The sequence below is a fragment of the Lissotriton helveticus genome, chromosome 11 (genome assembly GCF_964261635.1).
Source record: "Lissotriton helveticus chromosome 11, aLisHel1.1, whole genome shotgun sequence".
Taxonomy (NCBI): Eukaryota; Metazoa; Chordata; class Amphibia; order Caudata; family Salamandridae; genus Lissotriton; species Lissotriton helveticus.
In genome coordinates, this window is record NC_136072.1 from 1,080,326,256 (window position 1) to 1,080,348,858 (window position 22,603).

Genomic DNA, 22,603 nt, shown 5'->3' on the forward strand with positions numbered 1-22,603 from the left:
GCATATATCAGGGTTTGAGGTTCGAGGGCGCACCAAAATGCATATCGTTATACGCGGATGACTTGCTCCTTTTCCTGGAGAATACAGTAGAAGCATTGCAGGGAGCCATTTCTTTGCTTTTGCGGTACGGAGAACTCTCTGGCCTTAGGGTAAACTGGTGTAAGACGTGCCTTTTTCCGGTCCGGCGTGGAGTCACGTGGAATGACGTGGGAGCCGACATGCTTCACCTACCTAGGGGTCCAAATCTATCGTGATGACACGGATTTGCTGGAGGGGAATGTAGGGCGCTGTATAAGAGCCCTGAAGGGGTGTATGGCCTTCTGGTCGACGCTCCCCCTCTCGGTGATGGGAAGGGTGGCATTGCTCAAAATGGTGGCATTCGAGGGGAGATAGGCCTGTAGGGCTGGCGCCAAGTCAGTGGGCGTCGTCCTCTTGTTAGCTCTGCACGGCTTCTTGTCCTTTTCTGGTTGTTTCTGTATCTGAGGAAGGAAGGTTCAGGGAGCCCCCTAAATACTAATTTTTGGTACATTACAGGCAGGTAAAAGTCAGGGACCAATGGGTCCCTTCCCTGGGGTGGGTACACCCCGATTCTGCAACTCTCCAGTGGGAGGGGGGCAGGATCCTGTCCCTGGTTGGCTGAGTCCCCCATCCCTAAGATGGCAGGGACTCGAGGTTGTGCTTCACCTCGCCTCCCCCACCTGAGGGGTGGAGTTGCCAGAGGTGGGCACACCTCTTTTCCTTACTTATTTTTTACGCCGGTTCTCCAGCCCACAGTGGGGGTTAGAACCAGTGGGGACCAGTTGCTGAAAGCAGCAAATGGTCTGGAGAGGCTCACAAAGGCGGCATGCCTTTGAAGCTTCTCCTTCGTGAACCCTGCCCATCCTGGAGGAGGAGGCTTGGCACCTCGTCCCAGGATGTGCATCGTTTCAGGCCCCTGAGAGTGGCAAGCTCTCGACCAGGAAACATGTCTGGGGGTAGTAGCCTCTCAGTCAGGTCACTGGGAGTTGGTCGAGTTTCAGGGGGCATCTCCAAGATGTCCTCTGTTGTGCATTTTACATTAAATCCCTCACTGACATCAGTGTGGGTGTAATGTGCTGAGAAGTTTGATACCAAACTTCCCAGTCTTCAGTGTAGCCATTATGGTGCTGTGGAGTTCGTAATGACAACCTCCCAGGAATGGACCTGGGTACTGTAAGGGTACAGGGCTCATGCACCTGTACCCTAACAACTAGCATAGGGCACCCAGCTAGAGGGGTGACTGATGTATGCCAGGGCAGTGTTTTTTTTGGCATGGCACACAGGGATGTGTGCCATGTCGACTCTTTGTTTTGTTCTGCACCAAGACTTTCAGCCTGCAAAGGCAGTGTTTATGTGTCAGGGCATAGGGCCTCTAAGGGTGGCACAATAAGTGCTGCAGCCCTTAGGGGCCTTCTCTGGTCACAGCGCCCTGGATACCTAGGGTACCATTTATCTGGGGCTGACATGTGGCCAGAGATGCCAATTGGGTTTAGGCTTCAATGCAGTTTTAGGGAAGGAACACAGGCCCTGGGTACCTGATTGGCAGGAGCCCAGGACACACTGTCAAAGCACATCAGCAATTGAGCAAAAAGTGGGGGCATACCATGCAAGAAAGAGGGCACTTTCTCACACCATGTTGGTCAAAGGGACCACAAACCTCACACTGTGGTGTCTTGAAGATGCACACCTCCACAGGCATCTGCGATAACGCTGACTTGTGGAATGGTCCTGCACTGCAACAGGCTGCTGCTGTTCCCCCATGCGCAGAGCGATGGGTGAGGACCCAAATCAACAATAGATATTATCTCGTGTCTTTTCAGAGACCACTGTGCCAAAAGACACTGCTATAGTGGACATATGTGTAGCCTGGCATGGGGAACTATGGTTATATAAGAGGCCATCATTCCCAGGAGGCGCATCAATGCTCGGACTTTGAGTTGACGATGTGGCTGGAAAAGAGACAGTATGAGCACCTAAACCTTCTCCTGTAGGAGAAGCAGGTGTTCCAGGCTGAGGGTGTGTGGGTGAGGTGGCATGTTTGGTGGGCTTGAGGTGAGCTTAAGGCTGTAGCTGTGCTCGATGATGGATAAAACCCACTGATCTGTGGTGATTTACTCCTTGTGGGGAAAAAAGCCTTGAGAACTCCCCCAACAGGCGCTATGAAATCAGCAGGATGCAGGGCAAGCCAATGTTTGGAGGTAGAGGCTCTCTTGTCAGGAGTCCCTTGGAGCTGTTGCTCAGGAAAGTATCCCGTGAGTATCCTCTACCCCCTATTGGAAACAGGCCTGCTGTCGCCACTGGTATCACCGAGTTTGATCATGAGAGGTGATTTTTGGCAAGGAGTAGCGACGTAGGATACTGGAGGTCTTTACCTCGCTCGCGAATGCGTCTTAAGAGCGCATATGGTGCTAACTTTTCACTCCTGTACTTGATTTCTAGTCATCAGGAAAGCCCTTAAATAGGGCTTCTTTCTCCTCCCCTTGTGCCCTGTCATAGCGCGACAGGAGTCCCACAAAACTGTGATGTGCCAGTGGGTGGGGTCACCGACTGCCACCCTTTTGCCAGCTGAGTTGATGTGCTTGCTGTCCTTCTCAGGAGACAGGATCGCCGCCTATAGTTTGGGCCGCATCTCACTTAGGGGTGGAGGAAACCATCAAGGATTCTTGTGGATATGCTCTCTGATGTACAAGGATCAGAGGGAGAAGGTTCATATTTGTAGTTTTTATCATGCCCTTTGTAGGAAAGTGAGTTTCTGTAGCAGAACCCCCCCAAACCTCCTCACACAATGTGTGCCAGACTTCTGATGCACTTTGACTTGATGTGCCCTCGTTCCCTGCCAATCAGGTTCCCAGGTCCTGTGTTCTTTCCCAGAACGGTACATTTCTACCCACAATTGGCACCTCTCTGGCCACATGCAGGTCCCCTGTGTAAAAGGTACCCTTGGTACCCAGGGCACTGTGACCAGTAAGGCCTCTTAGGGCTGCAGCACATATTGTGCCAACCTTGGAGTTCCTATATCTTAACACACACACTGCCATTGCAGGCTGCGTGAGAAAAGCTAAGAGTTGACATGGCACACATACCGGTGTGCCATGCATGCAACGCACTACCTATGGTATAGGTAAGTCACCCCTCTAGCTGGGTGCACTATACCACTGCTGAGGGAATAGTTGCAAGAGCACTGTACCCCTACAGTGTGTCTGAGTCCATTCTTCGACATTGTAGCACAAGTTACTACTTGTGTAACGATATATCTGTAAGAGACATTAGTTAGTGATAGATTCCTTACCTTACAATATCCCCAGGCGTCAGACTGGATCCAGAAATTTTTGCGTAGCAGTACCCTTGCGCGTCGGTAGGCGTCGTCTGCGGCTCCGCGTCCGTCGTCGGCATCGTGGGCGCCGGGATGACGTCGTCGGAGTACTTAGACACCGCCTCCGAGTGCTGACGTCAGTTCTTAGACACAGCTTTTCCGCACCAGAAACGCAGAGCCATGCTAAAAACCAACACTGGTGCCATTGAAACCTAGATATCGGTTCGCAGAACGAGGAGGATGGGTGGGTCGGTAAAGAATCTAGCACTAACTAATGTCTCTTACAGATATATCGTTACACAAGTAGTAACTTGTGTATCTGAAAGAGACGTTAGTGATAGATTCCTTACCTTAGAATAGATACCCCAGCAATACCAACCCCGGTGGTGGGTCTGCGCACCAATAATCACACCAGAAAGTCCCGGAGGACGGAACGGCCAAAGAAGCCATCCCTCCGGACTTGACTGTCCAGGCAATAGTGTCTTGCAAACTTGTGCAGGAAGGCCCACGTAGCTGCCTGGCAAATGTCCTGCAAGGGCACTCCCCAGCCCAAAAGAACGTCGGTTAAGGCCTCATTAAACGGCAGCAGAGGCTCAGCCGAGCTTGACTGCGGTTTAAGGACCTCAGTGAGGAGGTTAGTCCTCACGGCCGCGACGGGGAGCTCAAGGCCCAAGGCCTTGGCCGCCCGCGTCAACACCACACTGAAGGTTGCCTCCTCCACCGTAGCCACGGTAGCAGGTGATCCAAAACCAGTGTCTGGCGAGGTGTCCAGACCACTGGCATCCCCAAGTCCACCTGTCCAGTCCTCCTGGGACTGACACTCACGTGTCAGAGGGTCCTCAGACCCCTCCCAATACTCATCACCCATCTCCTGAAATTCAGGGGTGTCAAATGATGGGGCCGGTTCATTGAAGTAAAACTCTCCAAATGGCGTCGAGAGTGACGCCGGAACCGGATTGGGGGATGCATCGGGGACGGCGCTGCCCGAGGGCGGTGCCGGAGGGGACACCTGAGGGACCGGCACCGGTGAGGTCGTCAGGTCAACCGGCGACGACCCGGATCCAGAAGCAGATCAAGCGTCGGCCGAAGCACCCGCCGGCGTCGGGGCCGAAGCACCCGACTCGCTAGGGCCCCCAGACGGGTCCGCTGAGGGACCTCATGGCCATGAGGAAACGCTCGATCTCCTCCGGCGTCGCGTGCGGTCCAGGAACCGGAGGGTGTGGGCCCGGACGCTACACCGGCGTCTCCGACGGAGCCGTATGGGCGGTGTCACCCGAACCCCAGCCGCGTCGCGCGAGTGTCGGGGGGAGTCAGAAGAGCGATGACGTCTCTTCGACTTCTTGTGCTTACCTGACGACTTCGAACCTGAGGAGTGATGTCGACTCCCGGAGCTATGATGGCTCCGCTCCCGCGACCTGTCCCTCGACCTCCGTCCGGACCGGGACCTTTCGCGGCGCGGGGCTGACTGCCGGAGTTCGAGTCGCTTGAGGGACTGCTCCCGCCTAGCTTTCGAAGTTAGGGCCCGGCAGTCGGAGCAGGTCTTGTCATCGTGGTCGACGCCGAGACAGTGGAGACACCGACGGTGAGGGTCGGTGACCGACATCAGTCGGTCACAGTCCTCACAGGGTTTAAAACCTGGCATCCCTACCGGCACCGTACGGATTCGAAGACTCGAAAGATGATCAAAAAAGGATCCTAAAATGTTTAGTCAAAAATTGACTAAGGTACCACTTTTTCCGGATCTGCGCTGCTGGCGCGGAAAAAAGAAGAACTGACGTCAGCACGCGGAGGCGTCCTCTGAGTACTCCTACGACGTCATCACGGCGCCCACGACGGACGCGGAGCCGCAGACGACGCCTACCGACGGGGATATTCTAAGGTAAGGAATCTATCACTAACGTGTCTCTTTCAGATAGTGCAGTAAAGTCATAAAGAGTATATGGTCTGGACGTTTGTCATTACAAACCCCACAGCACAATAATGGCTTTACTAAATTATGGGAAGTTTGGTAGCAACCTGCTCAGCATAATAAAACAACAATGATGCCAGTGTTGGATTTATTATACAATGCACTCAGAGGGCATCTTAGAGATGCCATCTTAGAGATGCCCCCCAGAAAAACAACCAGCCTCTGGTGGGTTCCCTGACTGTTAAACACCAGCCTGCCACCACAAGACACGTTTCTTGGCCCCTGGGGTGGCAGCCGTTGCTCCCTGGGCCCAGAAACAAAGCCTAGCAGAGGTTTTCACACTTCCCCAGGTCAGGAAGAGCCATCTGTTGCAGGAAAGCTTCAAAGGGCTTGCTGTCTTTGCAACGCGACCTCCAGCATCTTCTGCTGTGAGAAGCAGGCCCCCTTCCTGTCTCACCCCCTTTTCGTCGGAAAGAAAGGCCGGAAAAATTAAAACAGCCCAGAAGGTGTGCCCATCTCTGCCAACCCCACTCCTCAGATGGGGAGGCGAGTTGAAGTCTATTTGTCAGTGCCGGCCATCTTGCAGATGACAGGCACTCAACAAGCAGAATTAGGGATTGTGCCCACTCCTCCATGTGGGGTGAGCGAAACAAGGGTGTAGTCAACCGAAGTTCAGTAGCCCATTGACTACTACCAAAATACTCGTAAAACGCCCCTGAATAAAGTATTTAGCAGGCAGCCCTGAACCCAGAAGGCAGATTTCTGCAACCGATGAAGGAGGAGGACAGAAGTTGCACAGCAGAGGAGACTACAGGGAAGAACTGACTTGGCCCCAGCCCTACTGGCCCGTCTGTAGTTTCCGGAGATCCTGCATCAAAAGTCGACTTGCCCTGCAGCCAGTGACCTCCAAAACCCCTGGCAGAACTGAATGCCATCAACAAAACCAGCAACCTCCATAGGATTGCATTCAGCTACTGACCCCTCCTAAGCACCCTGCACCCAGCTAGCACAGCACCGCTGGTGGTGCAGACCTGGCACCCTCTTTGCCCTGACCTTAATCCTAGGAGCTTGGCTCCCAAGAGAGTAGACTGCCTGTGAGCAGCCCCCAACCAAGGTGCCCCCTAGCCCCATTGGCTAACATTGACGTCCTGCACTCTGTAGCAGAGTGCAGCTGGTGGTGCAATTTGAGAGCCTATCTGACCTTGGGGAACCTTGGTCCTTACCCCCAAAACTCCCACTTTTAAGACATTTATTTACCTGTAAAACCGATAACCATTTTTCCCCCATAGGAACACATGGTTTGAAATTTTTGGCCTAAAACGTTGAACTGATGTTTGAATGGAGAAAAGATAACTAAACTGCAAAGTCTAAAAAGTCTAACTTACCTTGTATTGGGAGATCCCTCTGTGTGTTTTCTAGGCCTATCACCCCAGATAGTCATTGTAATCTGAAAGTAATCAAAAAGTATTCTAAAAGCAATTAAAGTCTAATTTAAGGTTTGTTGTTTGAAACCCTACCACCCTGTAATATTTGTAAATCCATTCCCAACTGCATTTCCGTGTAAAGGTTTACAATTGAAAGTATATATTTACCTACCTGTACCAAGTCCTGCTTGGTTCTAGAAATAATACAAGTATTTTTATACTTACCGAATTGGTCTGGGTTCTGCCTCTGAGTGAATGCCATCAGTCTTGATTGAGTGAATACAATAAAGGCTTAACACACCCTCTCGATAAGCCTAACTGCTCACCCACACTACCAAAAAGAGAGCTGTTAGTACGTACCGAATTTAGCCTCTGCTCTACCTCTGGGGGCTCCCTGGACTCTGAACACTATGCCTTACTTTGGTATAGTATAGACAGAGTCAGCTTCCTACACCCCTTAGCATTGAAAGACACAAGAGGGACACACTGTCCTGGATAGTGTCTCGACCAGAAACCATCGTCCTCAGGCATAACATTCATGTCTACAGTACAGTAGGCACTAAATAACCCCATGATATGCAGTGGTGTAATCTGATTGGGGAGGTCCCTTAACAGGGACATGTTCTAGGTGTGGGTACCCAAAGGGTTCTATTTCATAGTCTCCAATGGGGCATGTGTGGGGTGTTCGTACAGAGGGTCTTCCAAGCCCTCTACAGGGGAATAGGGCCTAAGGCTGCCTGAGTCCAAAAAGGACAACATTGACTCCAGTGGCAAACATGGGGCGGTAAAGAAGGTGAAGGTACCGTACGGTGAGACGTTGCAGGTGGAGTTGGTGTTGAAGGAGGGGAAGGGCTTGCAGCCTCGTCTTTGAGCCTTTAGGGGCAGGGCTTCTCATTATGGAGTCTTGGGCAAAGTCTTCCAGGGGTTAGCAGCTATTTTGCCGGTGCAGGGGGGATAATGATCTAACTCCATCAAGCTTCTGCTGAAGCTTCTCGAGGGGGAGCCTTCGGAGTGTTTAAAGCCGGCTGTGGACAGCAATGCTTGGGCGCACACTGGTTTAAACGGGGCCTTAAGCTTTGCCATGTGCTTGGATGTCTCAGCGCTGAGACGTCAATAAGACTCAAAGACCGTTGGGGGTTGAGGCTTTTGCCTCGATTACGTCTCTGCTCTGATGCCTTGCCTCAATGCTCACCGAAGCCCGAGGGTTAAGCATGGGGCTTGATGCCTGACCCTCTTAGGGGTGGAGCTTCGCCTCAGCTTTTTGTGTTTTGCGATCTTGGGTTTTGACTGTATTCCTGATTCTCAACATGGACTTGTTGCAATGGCTGGTGTCAACTGGCTATTGCAACTGAGGTGGATGGAGTGCCTTTGTCCCAGTATTCTCTTATTCATCGTGTACGGTCTCTAAAGTGAGAAGAGGAGGGACGACTGTCAATGTAGAAATCTTCTCAGCGATGGGAGTGGAGAGAAAGGGTCCCGCTGCAGCGAACATTCAACCTCTAATGCGTTGAGTCCGGGAGCAACGCTGATACACCCCCGAACCCGATGGTGGACAAACACAATCGAACAATGGAGCCCATGAGCATTACTACCTAGGGAAGGAGTCATACCATACCTGGTGACTAGAAAGACGACTTTGAAGAAAAACAAGTTGCAAATGTCCAAGCTCAAAATTAGATGACTGGAATATGCAGCATCTGTGTATCTACAGCCATACACGCTATGAGCATGGTTGTTTCATATTTCAAATATCCTTGGTCTTTAAATAAAACTGTAAAACCATTTTGAAATCCAATGTGCAAAGAAATCGGTCTGCTAGAAGAGATCATTGGAATAGAAAGTCTGGAATAGATCAGCCACTTTAAAATGAAGCAGCAACAAACAGCACAGATCGGTAGCCTGAGATCGAACACCACAGTCTTTACTGCTAGACTACAATCTAGAGTACCACAGACTTCCCCTTTCCATGTTCTTTTGCCATGACACCAGGGTGAATCACTGTTGTGCACTGGTGATTATCTTTATATAAAGAACTTCATGCACCACAATGCAAATATATTATTTCCAGACTCTGCAAACATTTATTTCCTAATCATGTTTCAGCCTTTCTCATGCACTTGTTTTTCAAGAGCTGTGCCACCGTCTCATTGCTACACTCATCAGTGCATTGATTGCAAAACCTTCTGAGTACATACCTAACTCCAGAGTCTTCACTAGTCCGGATCCCATTTAAAAGTTCCACAAAAAGAGGATCCACTTTGGTATGTATAGCTATGAGCTTTCCTAGTGCATCAGCAGCTTTCAGTCGTACTGTGCGGTTGGAGTCCTGTAGTGCTTTAGTGAAGGTTGTCTGCAGTTGAGGTAGGAAAGGCTTTAGGGCAATGCCAACCTGTAAGAAAAGAAGTGTGTCACGATAAGAAAGTTCAAAGCGACAACAGCATCTGAGCATCAACACAGGATGAAAAACACAGAAAAACCGAAGTGATTTAGCAGCCACTCTGTTTTGTATTGTGTCCTAGTCTGGCACATGGATACCTACAAATCCCAAACTTCAGGTCCTGTACACAGCTATCTAGCCTCTCAACAGGCACGGATAGGTTATCCTTTAACAACCAAACTACATATTGAAAACGATTTTCTTATCACGTCCTGCACATGACTGCCATACTTTTTGTACACATGGGTCAACTACCAGGCTCAACAAATCTTCCTTTCACCAGACACAGAACCCTTTGCAAAATGTATTATGCACTATGGATGACATGCATTCCTTCTCAAGCAAGGTGGCCAAGTATTGATAGTCCATCCCAGCTTACCTTGGCTAGTAGCAGGCTCAGTGTCTCCAAAAGTGCCACCTTCACATTCCAGCTGAAACGGTCACCTAAGATGCGGATGAGCGGTCCAGTGATTCCAACCACAGAGGGTTTAAGAGCATCTGCCGATGTCAACTTAATAACCAGCCCCAAGGCTTTGGCTGCCTCCTCTTTCTGCTCTGGGTTTCCAGTCAACACCCCTTCACGCAGTATGGGAAGAATGGAGGTTACACCCTGAGACAAGATGGGGAAATAAACATTTAGACAGTATCCTCCTAGGTCAACTCCAAAGCATCATCCTCTGAAATAATTATACCAAATCGAAATAGGATATCCTGCCCAGATAGAATATTAATCACTGGCCCCATAAGGATAATATTTACAGGTTTTTACGAAGGTACTCGACATCAGTGAATGATATGAGAAAGTTGTTATTGGGAAACCATCTCAGAGATGATGACCCTTCTTACTTTTTTGGGAATGCAGAATCCTGGAACGTGCTCTCCTTTAACCTCGTTTCCCACCATACGGATGTCCCTGTGAAGGTCTTCAATGAGAGCCAGCTGATTCCCAGCATCCAATTTCTGCAGATATTGGCAGTACATCAGAGAAAGGGAGAAATAAAAAAAAACATTCAGGCCAACAACTCAAATTAATGGCTTGGAATACAAGTACCATACACTTCTTAAATATTAAACATCCGTGTCTCAAACCTTGACTTAAAGTTTTATAAAACACTGAAGACAAATATGCATGATCCAATCTCCTAGTCTGTATGGCTGCACTCACTGGACTTTTTAACACCTCTGTTTTCCTCTTCACACTCCTTCTTTCACTACTAGTATTCAGCAATCACCTAATCCTTGAAGCATTTTTGCTTCTTCAATCGACCCCTTCTTTTACTGAGAAAACTGCATTTGTGCTGTGATATATAGCCTGTGGTACAGGAAACCATTGGCTAGGAAACTGTTCCCAGTCGTGTTTAGCCTCTGCAGGCTGCTGGTGTCACTGGACCCCACTTAGTCTTCAGGCAAGCAGGTGCACCTAGGATGTTGGTCTTTTAATTTGTTTTCTGCTGGAGACCCCAGCACACCACTGGTATCTGCCTTTCTCCCCTTATTATATCACTTATCTCTAATCTATTTCTTTTTCTATTACTAACAGCTTGACAGATTATCTTTGCTGGTTCCCAACCCTGGCCTCAAGCATGTCAACTTTGATACAATGGCTGCAACACTAGAAACCACTTGATTGCTGGCATCATTTGATACAATCCACAGCGTAGTTAAATACCACTTATAAGGAATTTGTTATGGCCTGTCCAGGGCCCACTTGATGCTAGGCAGCATAGTGCTGGATTTAGATGCTGCCATTTTCAGGTGGGAAGATATGATTTATCTTCCTTTCTTGAAGGGGACAGATATATGGGTGCACCCACACTACATCACAACCATGACAAGGACGAACAAGTTGCTTACCTTCGGTAATGCTTTTTCTGGTGGATACAGTATCTGCCTGTGGATTCCTCACCTTGTGAATATCCCCCTGCATCAGCAACGTTCGGAAAATTCCTTTGTAGCACGCCGGCGTGGATGACGTCATAGGAGCACGGCATCGCGTTCGACTCCGACTGCAGTCACTGACTCCTTATTAGGCCTACGTCGGCGTGATGACATCAGTTCGTCACTGACTCCGCCTGGGACGACTCTTGGTGGCCAGAGGCCCTTGAAAAAGCACCCATCCCGACGGACCACGCACGGAACCTGGGCGTCATCCTGGACTCCTCACTCTCGATGACCAGACAAGTCAACGCCGTTTCATCATCTTGCTTCAACATTCTTCGCATGCTCAAAAAAACATTTCGCTGGATCCCCACCGAAACTAGAAAAACGGTCACCCACGCACTGGTTACAAGCCGCCTGGACTACGGAAACACCCTATACGCCGGTACCACCGCAAAACTTCAGAAAAAACTCCAACGCATCCAAAACGCATCAGCCAGACTCATACTAGACATCCCGCGTAAAGACCACATCTCTGGTCACCTGAAAAACCTCCACTGGCTCCCCGTCAATAAGAGGATAACATTCCGCCTCCTCACCCACGCACACAAAGCACTTTACGAACTTGGACCCGAATGCCTCAACACACGACTTTCCTTCTACACCCCCTCCCGCCAGCTACGCTCTTCCAACCAAGCCCTTGCTGCTGTCCCTCGCATCAACAAATCCACCATGGGAGGAAGATCCTTCTCCTACCTGGCGGCTAAAACCTGGAACTCACTTCCCATTCACCTTCGCATCACTCAGAACCACCTAGCATTCAGAAAGCAACTTAAAACCTGGATATTCGACAAGTAATTCCCCACCCTTCTTCAAGCGCCTTGAGACCCTCTGGGTATGTAGCGCGCTATATAAATTTATTGAATTGAATTGAATTGAACTCCTTATTAGGCCTACGTCGGCGTGATGACATCAGTTCCGCCCTTTTTTCCGTCCCTTCGAGGCACCCGGACGGACCAATGATAGTAGACATATACATATACAATGTACACAGTACATAATCTCCACTTAGTGTGTAAACAATATATGAAAAACACCATATAAACACATAAATGCATTTAAACATTGTCATAAATTCAGGTATAGAAGAGTGGACAACGGGGAGGTGGGTGGGTCAGTGAGGAATCCACAGGCAGATACTGTATCCACCAGAAAAAGCATTACCGAAGGTAAGTAACTTGTTCTTCTGGTGGATTCATCTGCCAGTGGATTCATCACCTTGTGAACAGATTCCCACAGCAGTCCCCACTCCCGGAGGAGGGTGTCCACTCCTCTACACCAGAAAATCTTGAAGGACAGAGCGCGCAAAATGGCCATCCGTCCTCACCTCACTATCCAGGCAGTAATGCTTTGCAAAAGTGTGGAGGGAGGCCCATGTCACTGCTCTACAAATGTCCTCTACAGGTACACCTCTAGACAAAGCAGATGTTGATGACTTTGCTCTAGTAGAATGAGCCCTTATACCCACTGGAGGTTCCTTACCAGCCAGGGCGTAGCAGATCTTGATGCAAAGAATAATCCATCTTGAGATCGTACGCTTGTGTACAGCTCTTCCTTCTCTGCTGCCAGCAAATCCCACAAAGAGCTGATCATCCACTTGATAGTCTTTTGTTCTATCAAGATAAAAGCTCACCGCCCTCTTAGGGTCTAGACGGTGAAGCCGCTCCTCCTTAGAAGGGTGAGGGGGAGGATAGAAGGTAGGTAGGGTAATGGACTGTCCTAAATGGAAGGGAGTTACCACCTTAGGCAGAAAAGCAGCCCTGGTCCTAAGAACCATTCGTTCAGCATGAATGGTCAAGAAAGGGGGCTTTGAACTAAGAGCTTCAAGCTCACTTACCCTCCTTGCCGAGGTAATTGCGACAAGAAAAACAGTCTTAAAAGACAAAAGTCTCAAAGGACACCTGTGCAGAGGTTCAAACCGAGAACCCATTAAAAATTTAAGAACCAGGTTCAAGTCTCATTGAGGCACAATAAAGGGAGTAGGAGGAAACTTATTTGTTAAACCCTATAAAAATCTCAATACAATAGGAGATTTAAACAATAGGACTTGGGCCCAGTTTGGCGAATCTTCTTCAGAACCCGAGGAATCACGGGTATGGGAGGAAACGCGTAAAGGAGTTGCGAATCCCAACTCAACAGAAACGCGTCCCCCAAGACTCCCTGCATCGGATACTGGAGGCTGCAAAATGACGGGCAGTGAGCATTCTTGTGAGTGGCGAATAGGTCCACCTGAGGAGTCCCCTACGTCCGAAAGACGTGACAAACTACCTCTGGCTGAGAACTGCCGACTGAGACTGTCTGCACGCACGTTCAGAACTCCGGCCAGATGATTTGCCATCAGACAAATCTGATGATCCTGAACCCAGGACCTGAGACGCAGAGCCTCTCTGCAGAGACACTGCGACCCTACTCCTCCCTGCTTGTTTACACACCACATCGCGGGGGTGTTGTCCGTCAGGACCTGACCCAAACGCCCGTGAAGGGAAGGGAGGAAGGCCTTGAGAGCCAGACGGATCGTGCGCAATTCCAGAAGGTTGATGTGAAGCAACCTTTCCTCTGGAGACCAAAGACCCTTGATCTCCAGATACCCCAGATGAGCACCCCACCCTAGAGTGGACGCATCCGTTATCACTGTGGCCACCGCTGGAGGAAGTTGGAAAGGCTTTCCTTGAGACAGAGTGCCCTCCACACTCCACCAAGACAGATCCGCTGCAGTTTCTCTGGAGATCCTGATGGACACCCTGGGCTCTCCGTTGTGTTGATACAACTGCCGGCGGAGGCACCACTGGAGTGCCCTCATATGCCAGCAGGTACAAAAGGGGGTGGTGATGGACGGAGCATCTGAACCAATCAAACACTCACACCCAGTCAAAAGATCTGGGTTTGATCCATCACAGTTCTTTAGCCACCTCTGCCACCCCAGTTCAGACATGGCTATATGCAAATCAGTCTGACCCTGTGCCTCATGGGAAAAGTCCAGCCCGAACTGCCAAGCCATGCCTTCCCTGGACCGGAAACAAGCTTCCGAGGACCGGTTTCTGGCATTCCAGCCGTCTTCAGCCCGGCTTGCTTGAATCCAGTGGCAAAGTGAGCAAGTATGCCAGCAGTGCATGGTTGACCAACAGAATGCAAGAAGCCATCAGACCGAGCAGACGAAGGACCTTCAGAACTGGAACAACCGCTCCATTGTGAAATAAAGGAATCATTGCTTGTATGTTGCGAATCCTTTGAGGTGGAGGGAATGCCCGACATACAGTAGTATCCAGTACTGCACCTATGAACAGGTTGCGCTGGGAGGGCACCAGTTGAGATTTGGGTACATTTATTGAAAAACCCAACCTGTACAACAACTGAATTGTGACTTGCAAATGATGGAGCACTCTCTCCGGAGATTCTGCTTTGATCAGCCAATCGTCCAGATAAGGGAATACCAGAACCCCTGACCTTCTGAGATACTTCCTGTGCGACTCCAGAATGGGGATGTGGAAATACACATCCTGCTAGTTGATCGACACAATCCAGTCTTCTTCCAACAGCGCTTGAAGAACCTGCGCAAGGGTGAGCATCTTGAACTTCTCCTGCTTCAGGTAAAGGTTCAAGATCCTGAGATCCAGGATTGGACGAAGTCTGCCATCCTTTTTGGGGATCAGGAAATACCGGGAGTAGCACCCCTGACCCCTCTCCTGCTCTGGAACCACCTCTATCGCACCCTTTCTGAACAGAGCCAGGACTTCTTCCTGCAAGAGCAGCAGGTGGTCCTCCGCACAAAAACCTTGTCCAGGAGGGTAATTGGGGGGAAACTCCCGAAAGGGAAGAGCATACCCATTCTCCATGAGATTGAGAACCCAAAGATCCGATGTAATCAATTCCCAATCTCGTAGAAAATGGGTAAGCCGGCCCCCCACTGGGCCCACATGATCCGGAATGGCGGATCTAGGGCTGCTTTGCTGTGGTGGCAGGGGGTTGGGAAGAGGTAGAGGAGGAGGAGGAGGAGGCCTGACGACCTCTAGGACGAGCTCTTTGCCTGCCTCTGTACGACTTGTACAGCGTATTTTGCTGCTGCTGCTGCTGTTGGGATTGACGAAAGGAAGAACGTCCAAATCCTCTGTACCTTTTAGCTGTCGAACCTCTGGTCTGCAGCCCCAAAGATCTGGCAGTAGCCTTACTGTCCTTAAACCTTTCCAGAGCTGCATCAGCTTTTTTAGCAAAAAGTCCAACACCATCAAAAGGCAAATCCAACAACGCTGCCTGAACATCAGCAGAAAAGTCAGACTACTTCAGCCAGGCAGCCCTTTAGAGGCAACAGAAGTTCCCATGATGCGAGCAACTGAATCAGCAGTGTCAAGCCCACTCTGAATCACTTGACGTGCAGCTGCCTGGGTATCGGCCAACACTTCATTAAAATCCTTCCTGCTGTCCTCAGGAATTTTAGAAGCCAACTGTCGCACTGAGTCCATCAGAGCATATATATATCTCCCCAAAAGGCAAGTGGCATTTGTCGATTTTAAGGCCATACTTGCTGAGGAGAAGACTTTCTTGGCAGTCTGATCCTGTTTCTTGGACTCCTTATCCGCAGGCACTTGAGGGAATGCAGCAACAGCCTTTTTCGAGCAAGCTGCCTTAACAACCAGACTTTCAGGCAAAGGGTGAGATGTTAAAAATTCAGGATCCCCAGGTGCAACACTATACCTCCTCGCAACACCTTTTGCCACTGCAGGAGCGGTTAGAGGCTTGTTCCACACTTCCATTATAGGCTCAGTTAGAGCTTCATTAAAAGGAAGTAATGGTTCCACAATTGAACTTGGAGAATGGAGGACCTCAGTCAAGAGATTTGACTTATACTCAACTGTAGGCAAGGTCAAGTTTAGAAGATCCGCAGCCTTCTTAATAACCATGTGGTAAGGCGTAACGTCCTTTGAAGGGGCAACAGACAAAGATGACAGTTCCCATTCAGGGGAAATCTCCAAACCCCTGGCTTCCCTCAAATCATCAAAACAGTCCTCCTGAAGCTCTCATTCTTCCACTTCAGCCTCAGCCTCCTCTCTATATCTTTGCTCCTCTGTAAGACGCTGAGCATCCCTTGTGGACCTCTCCTTCAAGCGCCACGCTGTCGGATCCGTGAACGACTCTGACGGAGCCGGTGCCGGCGTCGGGATCGAATCCGGAGGCACAGGTCTCTGCTCTCGAGGTCGAATCGGAGTCGGCGACAATGGCATCGGCATCGAAGGCTTCGGCGTCGACGACGACGTCGGCGGGAAATGCCAAGCCAGAGTCGGCACCGGCATGAAAGGCATAAAAGGAGCCGGAGCATAGGAGTGAGGAACTCCTAAATTATAAGCTAGAGGACCCATGGGACCCGAAGGCGCACCAGAGGGGTACATGGCTCTAAAATAGACTCAATACATCGCATTTAAAAACGAAGTAGGGACCTGACCTGGAGCTGGGAAGGTAGGGTAAGGACCCCCAAGCCGATCCCTTTGAGGCTCCAGATTCACCTCTTTCTCTACAGTTGGATGGGTCGGAGTCTTCGAACCCTCAGGCATTGGAGCCTCTTCTTCCTCTCAAGCTGGAGACGGCGCCAGAGATGGATTCGAAACCGGAGCCACAGAATGAACCGGTGACTCTAAAGGTGAAGCCTCACCTACTGGATCCAACTCAGGAGATGGAGACACTACATCCTTTCCATGTCTCCTCTTCGGTAACTTCGGTCTCGAGTCCGAATCACTACCGGAGTGATGTCGAGAACCATGTCTTCGCTTTTTATGCTTCTTCCTTGACTTCGAAGCATGATCAGAAGACGACCTCGAAGGCGACTCCGCGCAGGATCTTGACCTCAACCTCGCCTTTTGTTAACGCAATCTTTTTTTTTTTTTTTAAAAACCTTTATTGGAGTAAGCAAGAAAATACAAGGATGGGCCTACAACCACACGGGCTGGCCGCTAAAGAGGAGTCGAAATACAAGATACCTGCCCGCAGAGGCAACAATCGACCAACAATGCAATACTCCCCACGAAATACAGGACAATACAGATTTTATTTTATATGAAAGAACAAGCACACAACAAGGCGAAAGTATAGTACTGTCAGTCAGCCCAAAGGACGTAAAGGGGGTATAGCAGCAGGAGAACATAAACGGAGCTCCAAGCTCCAAGGAGATCGGGGGGGGGGGGAGGGGCGAGGAGATCAGAGGGGAGAACCGGAAACACCAGCACAACCCCTGTATAAAGGGTTCCAGGAACGCTCGCCTAGGGAGACAGGGTAATCTCAGCAGTGCCTACAAGGGGAGGAGTACAAATGTCGCCACGGTAGTCATTCCATTGACCCCAAACCTTCGTCCACGCCCCGGGTCTGCCCCTGGCCACATAGACAGTCCTCTCACGGAACATGGACCAGTCCATATTATCCTCCCATTTCGAGACGTCAGGGGGCCTAGAGGCCCCCCAGAGTTGCGCGATATCCCGCTTCGCAACCATATAACCCAGGGTGGCCCATCTGGTCTGGGCCACCGAATAGTCGGTGGGTTCCCAAACATTCAAAAGACAGCGACGAGGTTCCGGACGCAAGGACACACCTGTCACCACAGCCATCACTTCAAGCACAGCCGTCCAATAAGCAGCCACCATCGGGCACTCCCAAAGAATATGCAAAAAAGTTGCACTCAAACCACAGCCACACTTGCATAACCCGTCGGAGGAAAAGCCCATCACCACCAGACGCGGTCCCGTAACGTACACCCGATGAAGGATCTTAAGTTGAACCAGACGGAGACGAGCCGGAATAGCCACCTCCTTCGGGGAGGAGAGGGCCGATTGCCAGTCCTCATCATCAAGTTCCAACCCATCGCCCACCCACGCTTCCCGAAGTCGGACCAGTAGGTCGGCCCGATTATTAATCAACTTTTTATAGATCAGGGAGATAGTGCTATCAGGAAGATGCCCGTCAAGGATACGGTCTTCAAGGGGGGAAGAATCAGGCGGAATCTCACCAGGAGCAAATACCGAAGCAAGGGCGTGTCTGACCTGTAGATAACGAAAGAACTCCCGACCATTCAGGCCATAGTCAGCCTGGAGGGCCTGAAACGACCGCACAGAACCCTTAGAGTACACATCACCCACCTTACTAATCCCAATCACATCCCAACGGTCGAAACCCTTGGTAGACCAGAGACCGGCCAGACGTTCCGAAGCATAAAGCGGTGTCGCCAACGTCAAGGGATCTTCCCAGCCCAAGCTCACATTCGCAGCGCGCCACACAGTCAAACCAGTCAATGTAGGTCCCACAAGATGGCGCCCAGCGGAGCGAGAGTAAAGCACTCTGTTAAAATCACCTCCCGGGAGCTGAAGTTTATCCATCTCGAACGCCGGATTACGACCCGGCGAAAACATAACGTGATTGATAGCAGACAGGTGGGAGGCCCAATAATATCTCTTAATGTCGGGGAGCGCCATGCCCCCGTCATACCACGGGATGGAAAGTTTCGCGAGAGCAATGCGCGGACGCCCATCCCAAATAAGCTGTCTCTGAAGACTCTCAATCTCCCGAAAATAGGTCTTAGGGATAGGATCATAAAAGTTCTGGAGAGCGTAGAGAAATCGCGGCAATGACATCATTTTAAACAGGGCCGCCCGACCCAGAGGAGATAAGGGAAGTTTACGCCAGCGGGCAACGTCCAAACGTAGTCTAAGCAACGGGGGAAGGAGATTACGATCAAAGCGAAGGGACGAGTCCAAAGTAACAAAAATCCCCAAGTATTTGAAGCCATCCTGGGCCACCTGAATGGGAAGTCTACTCGGCAACGGAGGCAAGACACCAGATAAAACATATACACAGGACTTGGTCCAGTTAATTACAAGGCCCGAGTTAGCACCAAATGACGCGAGAACGTCAAATAAAACGGATAAAGACTTACGAGGGGAGGTAAGATACAAGAGGATATCGTCCGCATAAAGCGAGACACGGTCTTCAAAGTCCGGGGCCCAACGAATCCCTTTAAGGGACGGTTCCCACCGAAGCCACGCCGCCAATGGTTCAAGAGCGAGTGCAAACAGCAGCGGAGACAAGGGGCAACCCTGGCGGGTGCCCCTGCCCAAGGAGAAGGGAGCCGACACCCTACCATTCACCACAACTTGCGCCAGAGGTTCCGCGTACAACAATTTAATCCAGCTAATAAACTCGCACCCGAATCCGAATTTCTCAAGAGTCGCCCATAAATAGGGCCACTCCACAGTATCGAAGGCCATAGAGGCATCCAAAGACGCCAAAATGGCCGGTTCCGTCAACAGCCCCGCCCTCGCTATCACGCCGTGAAGGCGACGTAGATTCAAAGCAGTGTTGCGATGCGGGATAAAGCCAGATTGATCCGGATGGACCAGGTCACCAAGAACCGACAGAAGACGGGACGCCAAAAGTTTCGCCAAAACCTTGGGTTCAACATTTAACAGGGATATAGGCCTATATGAGGAACAAAGGTCCCGCGGTTTACCATCTTTGGGGATGACGACTATCGTCGCCAGACGCTGATCGTAGGGAAGGATGTTCCGCTCTCGGGATTCTAAAAACATATCGCGGAGATACGGCGCCATCTTATCGGGACGTAACTTGTACAACTCAATAGGCAACCCGTTCGGGCCCAATGCTTTGCCCGAGCGGAGCGAACGGATAGCAGTAGCTATCTCATCAGCCGTAAAAGGGGAGTCCAAAGCAATACGGTCCAAGTCGGAGACACAGGGCAGAGTTATATCACGCAACAGAAGGCGAGAATCAGCCACATCCCTCACAGACACGGGAGCATACACAACACGGAAGTATTCGGCAAAACGATCAACAATAGCAATCGGGTCAGTCACATTCTCACCACTCGCAGACTGAATCACGGGCACCACACGATTAACTCTTTCTTTCTTGTCCAACCACGCTAGTTTACCCGCTTTATCACCCACATCATATAACCTGCCTTGTTGTTCTCGAAACATCACCTTTGCAGCGTCCGTGACCAGGGATTTATAGGCAAATTGTTTCAAACCCAGGGCGTGAAGTTTCTCAGGTGTGACACCAGAGTCCAGTTCGTCCTCCAAAGCCGAAATCTCCCCCTCAAGGTCTACCACCTCCCTCTTCCCGGCTTTCTTAGCTTCAACAATCAAGGAAAGGGCCTGTCCACGAATCACCGTTTTAAAAGCTTCCCACAGGGACACAGCCGAAGAGACCGACCCCTCGTTGTCCAGGAAATACGCATCCATGGACTTGAGCAAGAGGCTACGGGTCTCAGGGGAGGAAAGGTACCATGGGTTAATGGGAGCAACTCGGCCCGCTGCCTCCACCCCAACCTCAAAACGAAGCCAGAGCGGCGAGTGGTCAGAGATACCCCTCGGCAAATGCAAAATCTCACTGACCGCCGACGACTGGGCCGCGGGCATCAGGAAATAATCCAGCCGAGACAAACTGCCATGTGCCCCAGAGTGGAATGTGTATTGAAGCTGAGTGGGATGCAACAGTCGCCAGCAGTCCACAAGGCCAAAGGTATCTAGAAACCCACCCAACCACTGCTGAGCAGCCGGAGTATCCCTAGGGGGATGGCGATCGCGAAGGCCGGAAAGCACCGAATTAAAATCACCGGCCAGGAAGAGAGTACTATTAGGGAGATCCAACAAGACGCGGCCCAAATCAGTGAAAGTAGAAGTCTGCAAACCCGGGGGGACATATACATTGAAGAGAGATAGGGTGCGGCCCTCATATCTACCCACCAAGACCGCATACCTCCCTCGGTCATCTTGAATCACCTCATCAATTGCCAGGGGGAGGGAGGTTCGAACAAGGACACCCACACCCCTGGAACCAGAGGTAAACCCCGAGTGTGCCACAAGGCGGTAGCCCCACCTATTCATTGCATAACAAACATTTCCAATCAAATGAGTTTCTTGCAGGAAAACAATGTCCGGTGAGAAACGTCGTATACATTTCAAAACCACACTGCGCTTAATACGATCTCCCAGACCGTTAACGTTCCAGGAAATGAATTTTAACCCTCTATCCCCCATCCCATCCACCCGATCCAAGACCCCACGTCCATGAGCACGACATCAGAAACAGCAGCAAACACAGGAGCAATCCGCCTTGAAAACAACACACAGAAAAGAAAGAACTTCCCAACCCCCCTCCCCCAAACTGAAAAGGAACACCCCCCACCCTGCACCCCTGCAAAAAGCTAAAGAGCCACCCCAACCTGCAGTGTGCCTGTCGCCCTAGGACCCCTATTCTACACAAAGACCCCGGAGGAGGAAAGGCCCCCGTTCCACCCGCCCCCCGACCACACCAAGAACTAAAAGGAACAAACTAAAGACAAAATAATTATGCTGTAGAGGAACGCCGGCCAACACTCCTGAAAACGTGTTCAAAGTAAGACATGAGAGCCGAACAGTCAGATCTCCGCACCACCTTCGGCACCACCAGGGTGAGCGGCGGGCTCGGTCTCAGGAGGGCGGTCAGGCAAGGAGTCCAGCCAGTCATTAACAACATCTGGTCGATCAAAGAAAAGGGTACGCTCGTTATACTCGACCCGAAGCCTGGTGGGAAAGAGCATAGCATAGCGTAGGCCCCGGTCCCGAAGACGTTTCTTGGCACCACGAAATTCCATCCGTTGTCTCTGAACTTGTTGGGAAAAGTCCGGGTAAAAGTTCACCGTGGCATTTTCAAAGGCCACCGGGCCCTTCACCCGCGAAGCCTGCAGGATAGCGTCCCGGTCTCTATAGTGGAAAAGCTTCGCCACAATAGGTCTCGGCGGGGCTCCCGGCTTACCTTTGCCCCCCGGAACACGATATGCACGTTCCACTGTGAAAAACTTAGTAAGACCAGAAGGGGCAAGATGGTTCAAGACCAGATCTTCAACCAGGAGATCCACCGAGTGGGGTTCTGGGTTCTCCGGTACACCAACCAGACGGACATTGCAGCGACGTGCCCTATTTTCAAAATCCTCCAGGCGTCGGGTCATGAAGTCGTTCACCCGACGGAGATTCCCAACCTCCGTCTGGAGCTCCGATACGTCCTTCGTAAGGCTGGACGATTTAATATCCAATGATTGTACCCTTTCATTCGTCTTGCAGAGATCAGCACGAATCAGATTCACTTCAATAGCCACAGTGTCAAGTTTATGGGCCAAGGCCTCGTACTGTAGGCCGATGGATTCCCTCACGCCCGAAATGGCGCCCATAATGTCCTGCAGGGAGGGCTCCGCCGACTCCTCCAAAACTCGATCAGACGCTGTAATAGGACCAGGCAGGGCAGCTCCGGGGGACCCCTTAGAATGGGTATAGCGGTCCATAACATTTGATTGAACCGGAGCTCCGCGCAGAGGTGTTTTCGTCTTGCGCGTCTCCCTGTCCCCTCTGCCCGCCATCTTGAAGACGCGTCACAAGGCGAGCCACCAGGGTCAACGGGCCCGACACCAAATCGAGGACCAAAGGTTCAAAAAGGGGCACCACACGGGTAGAGGTCGCCAAACCAGCAAATAGTCCACAGGAAGGCCCAACAGCCGATCTGCCTCCAAGTATCAGTCCCTGCACGACACGCAC

The 22,603-nt window shown here is 50.7% G+C and overlaps 1 protein-coding gene across 2 annotated transcripts in view; it reads right to left on the reverse strand.

Moving 5' to 3' along the window:
• The window catches only part of GCN1 (GCN1 activator of EIF2AK4), a 728,660-nt gene that overhangs the window by 128,058 nt on the left and 577,999 nt on the right, over nucleotides 1–22,603 (reverse strand). For both annotated transcript variants that reach the window (XM_078667658.1, XM_078667659.1), the window contains exons 50-52: nucleotides 9,948–10,061; nucleotides 9,481–9,711; nucleotides 8,860–9,053 (exon numbers count right to left, since the gene is read on the reverse strand). In XM_078667658.1, coding sequence (XP_078523784.1) covers nucleotides 8,860–9,053; nucleotides 9,481–9,711; nucleotides 9,948–10,061 — 539 coding nt within the window. The remainder of the gene's footprint in view (nucleotides 1–8,859; nucleotides 9,054–9,480; nucleotides 9,712–9,947; nucleotides 10,062–22,603) is intronic.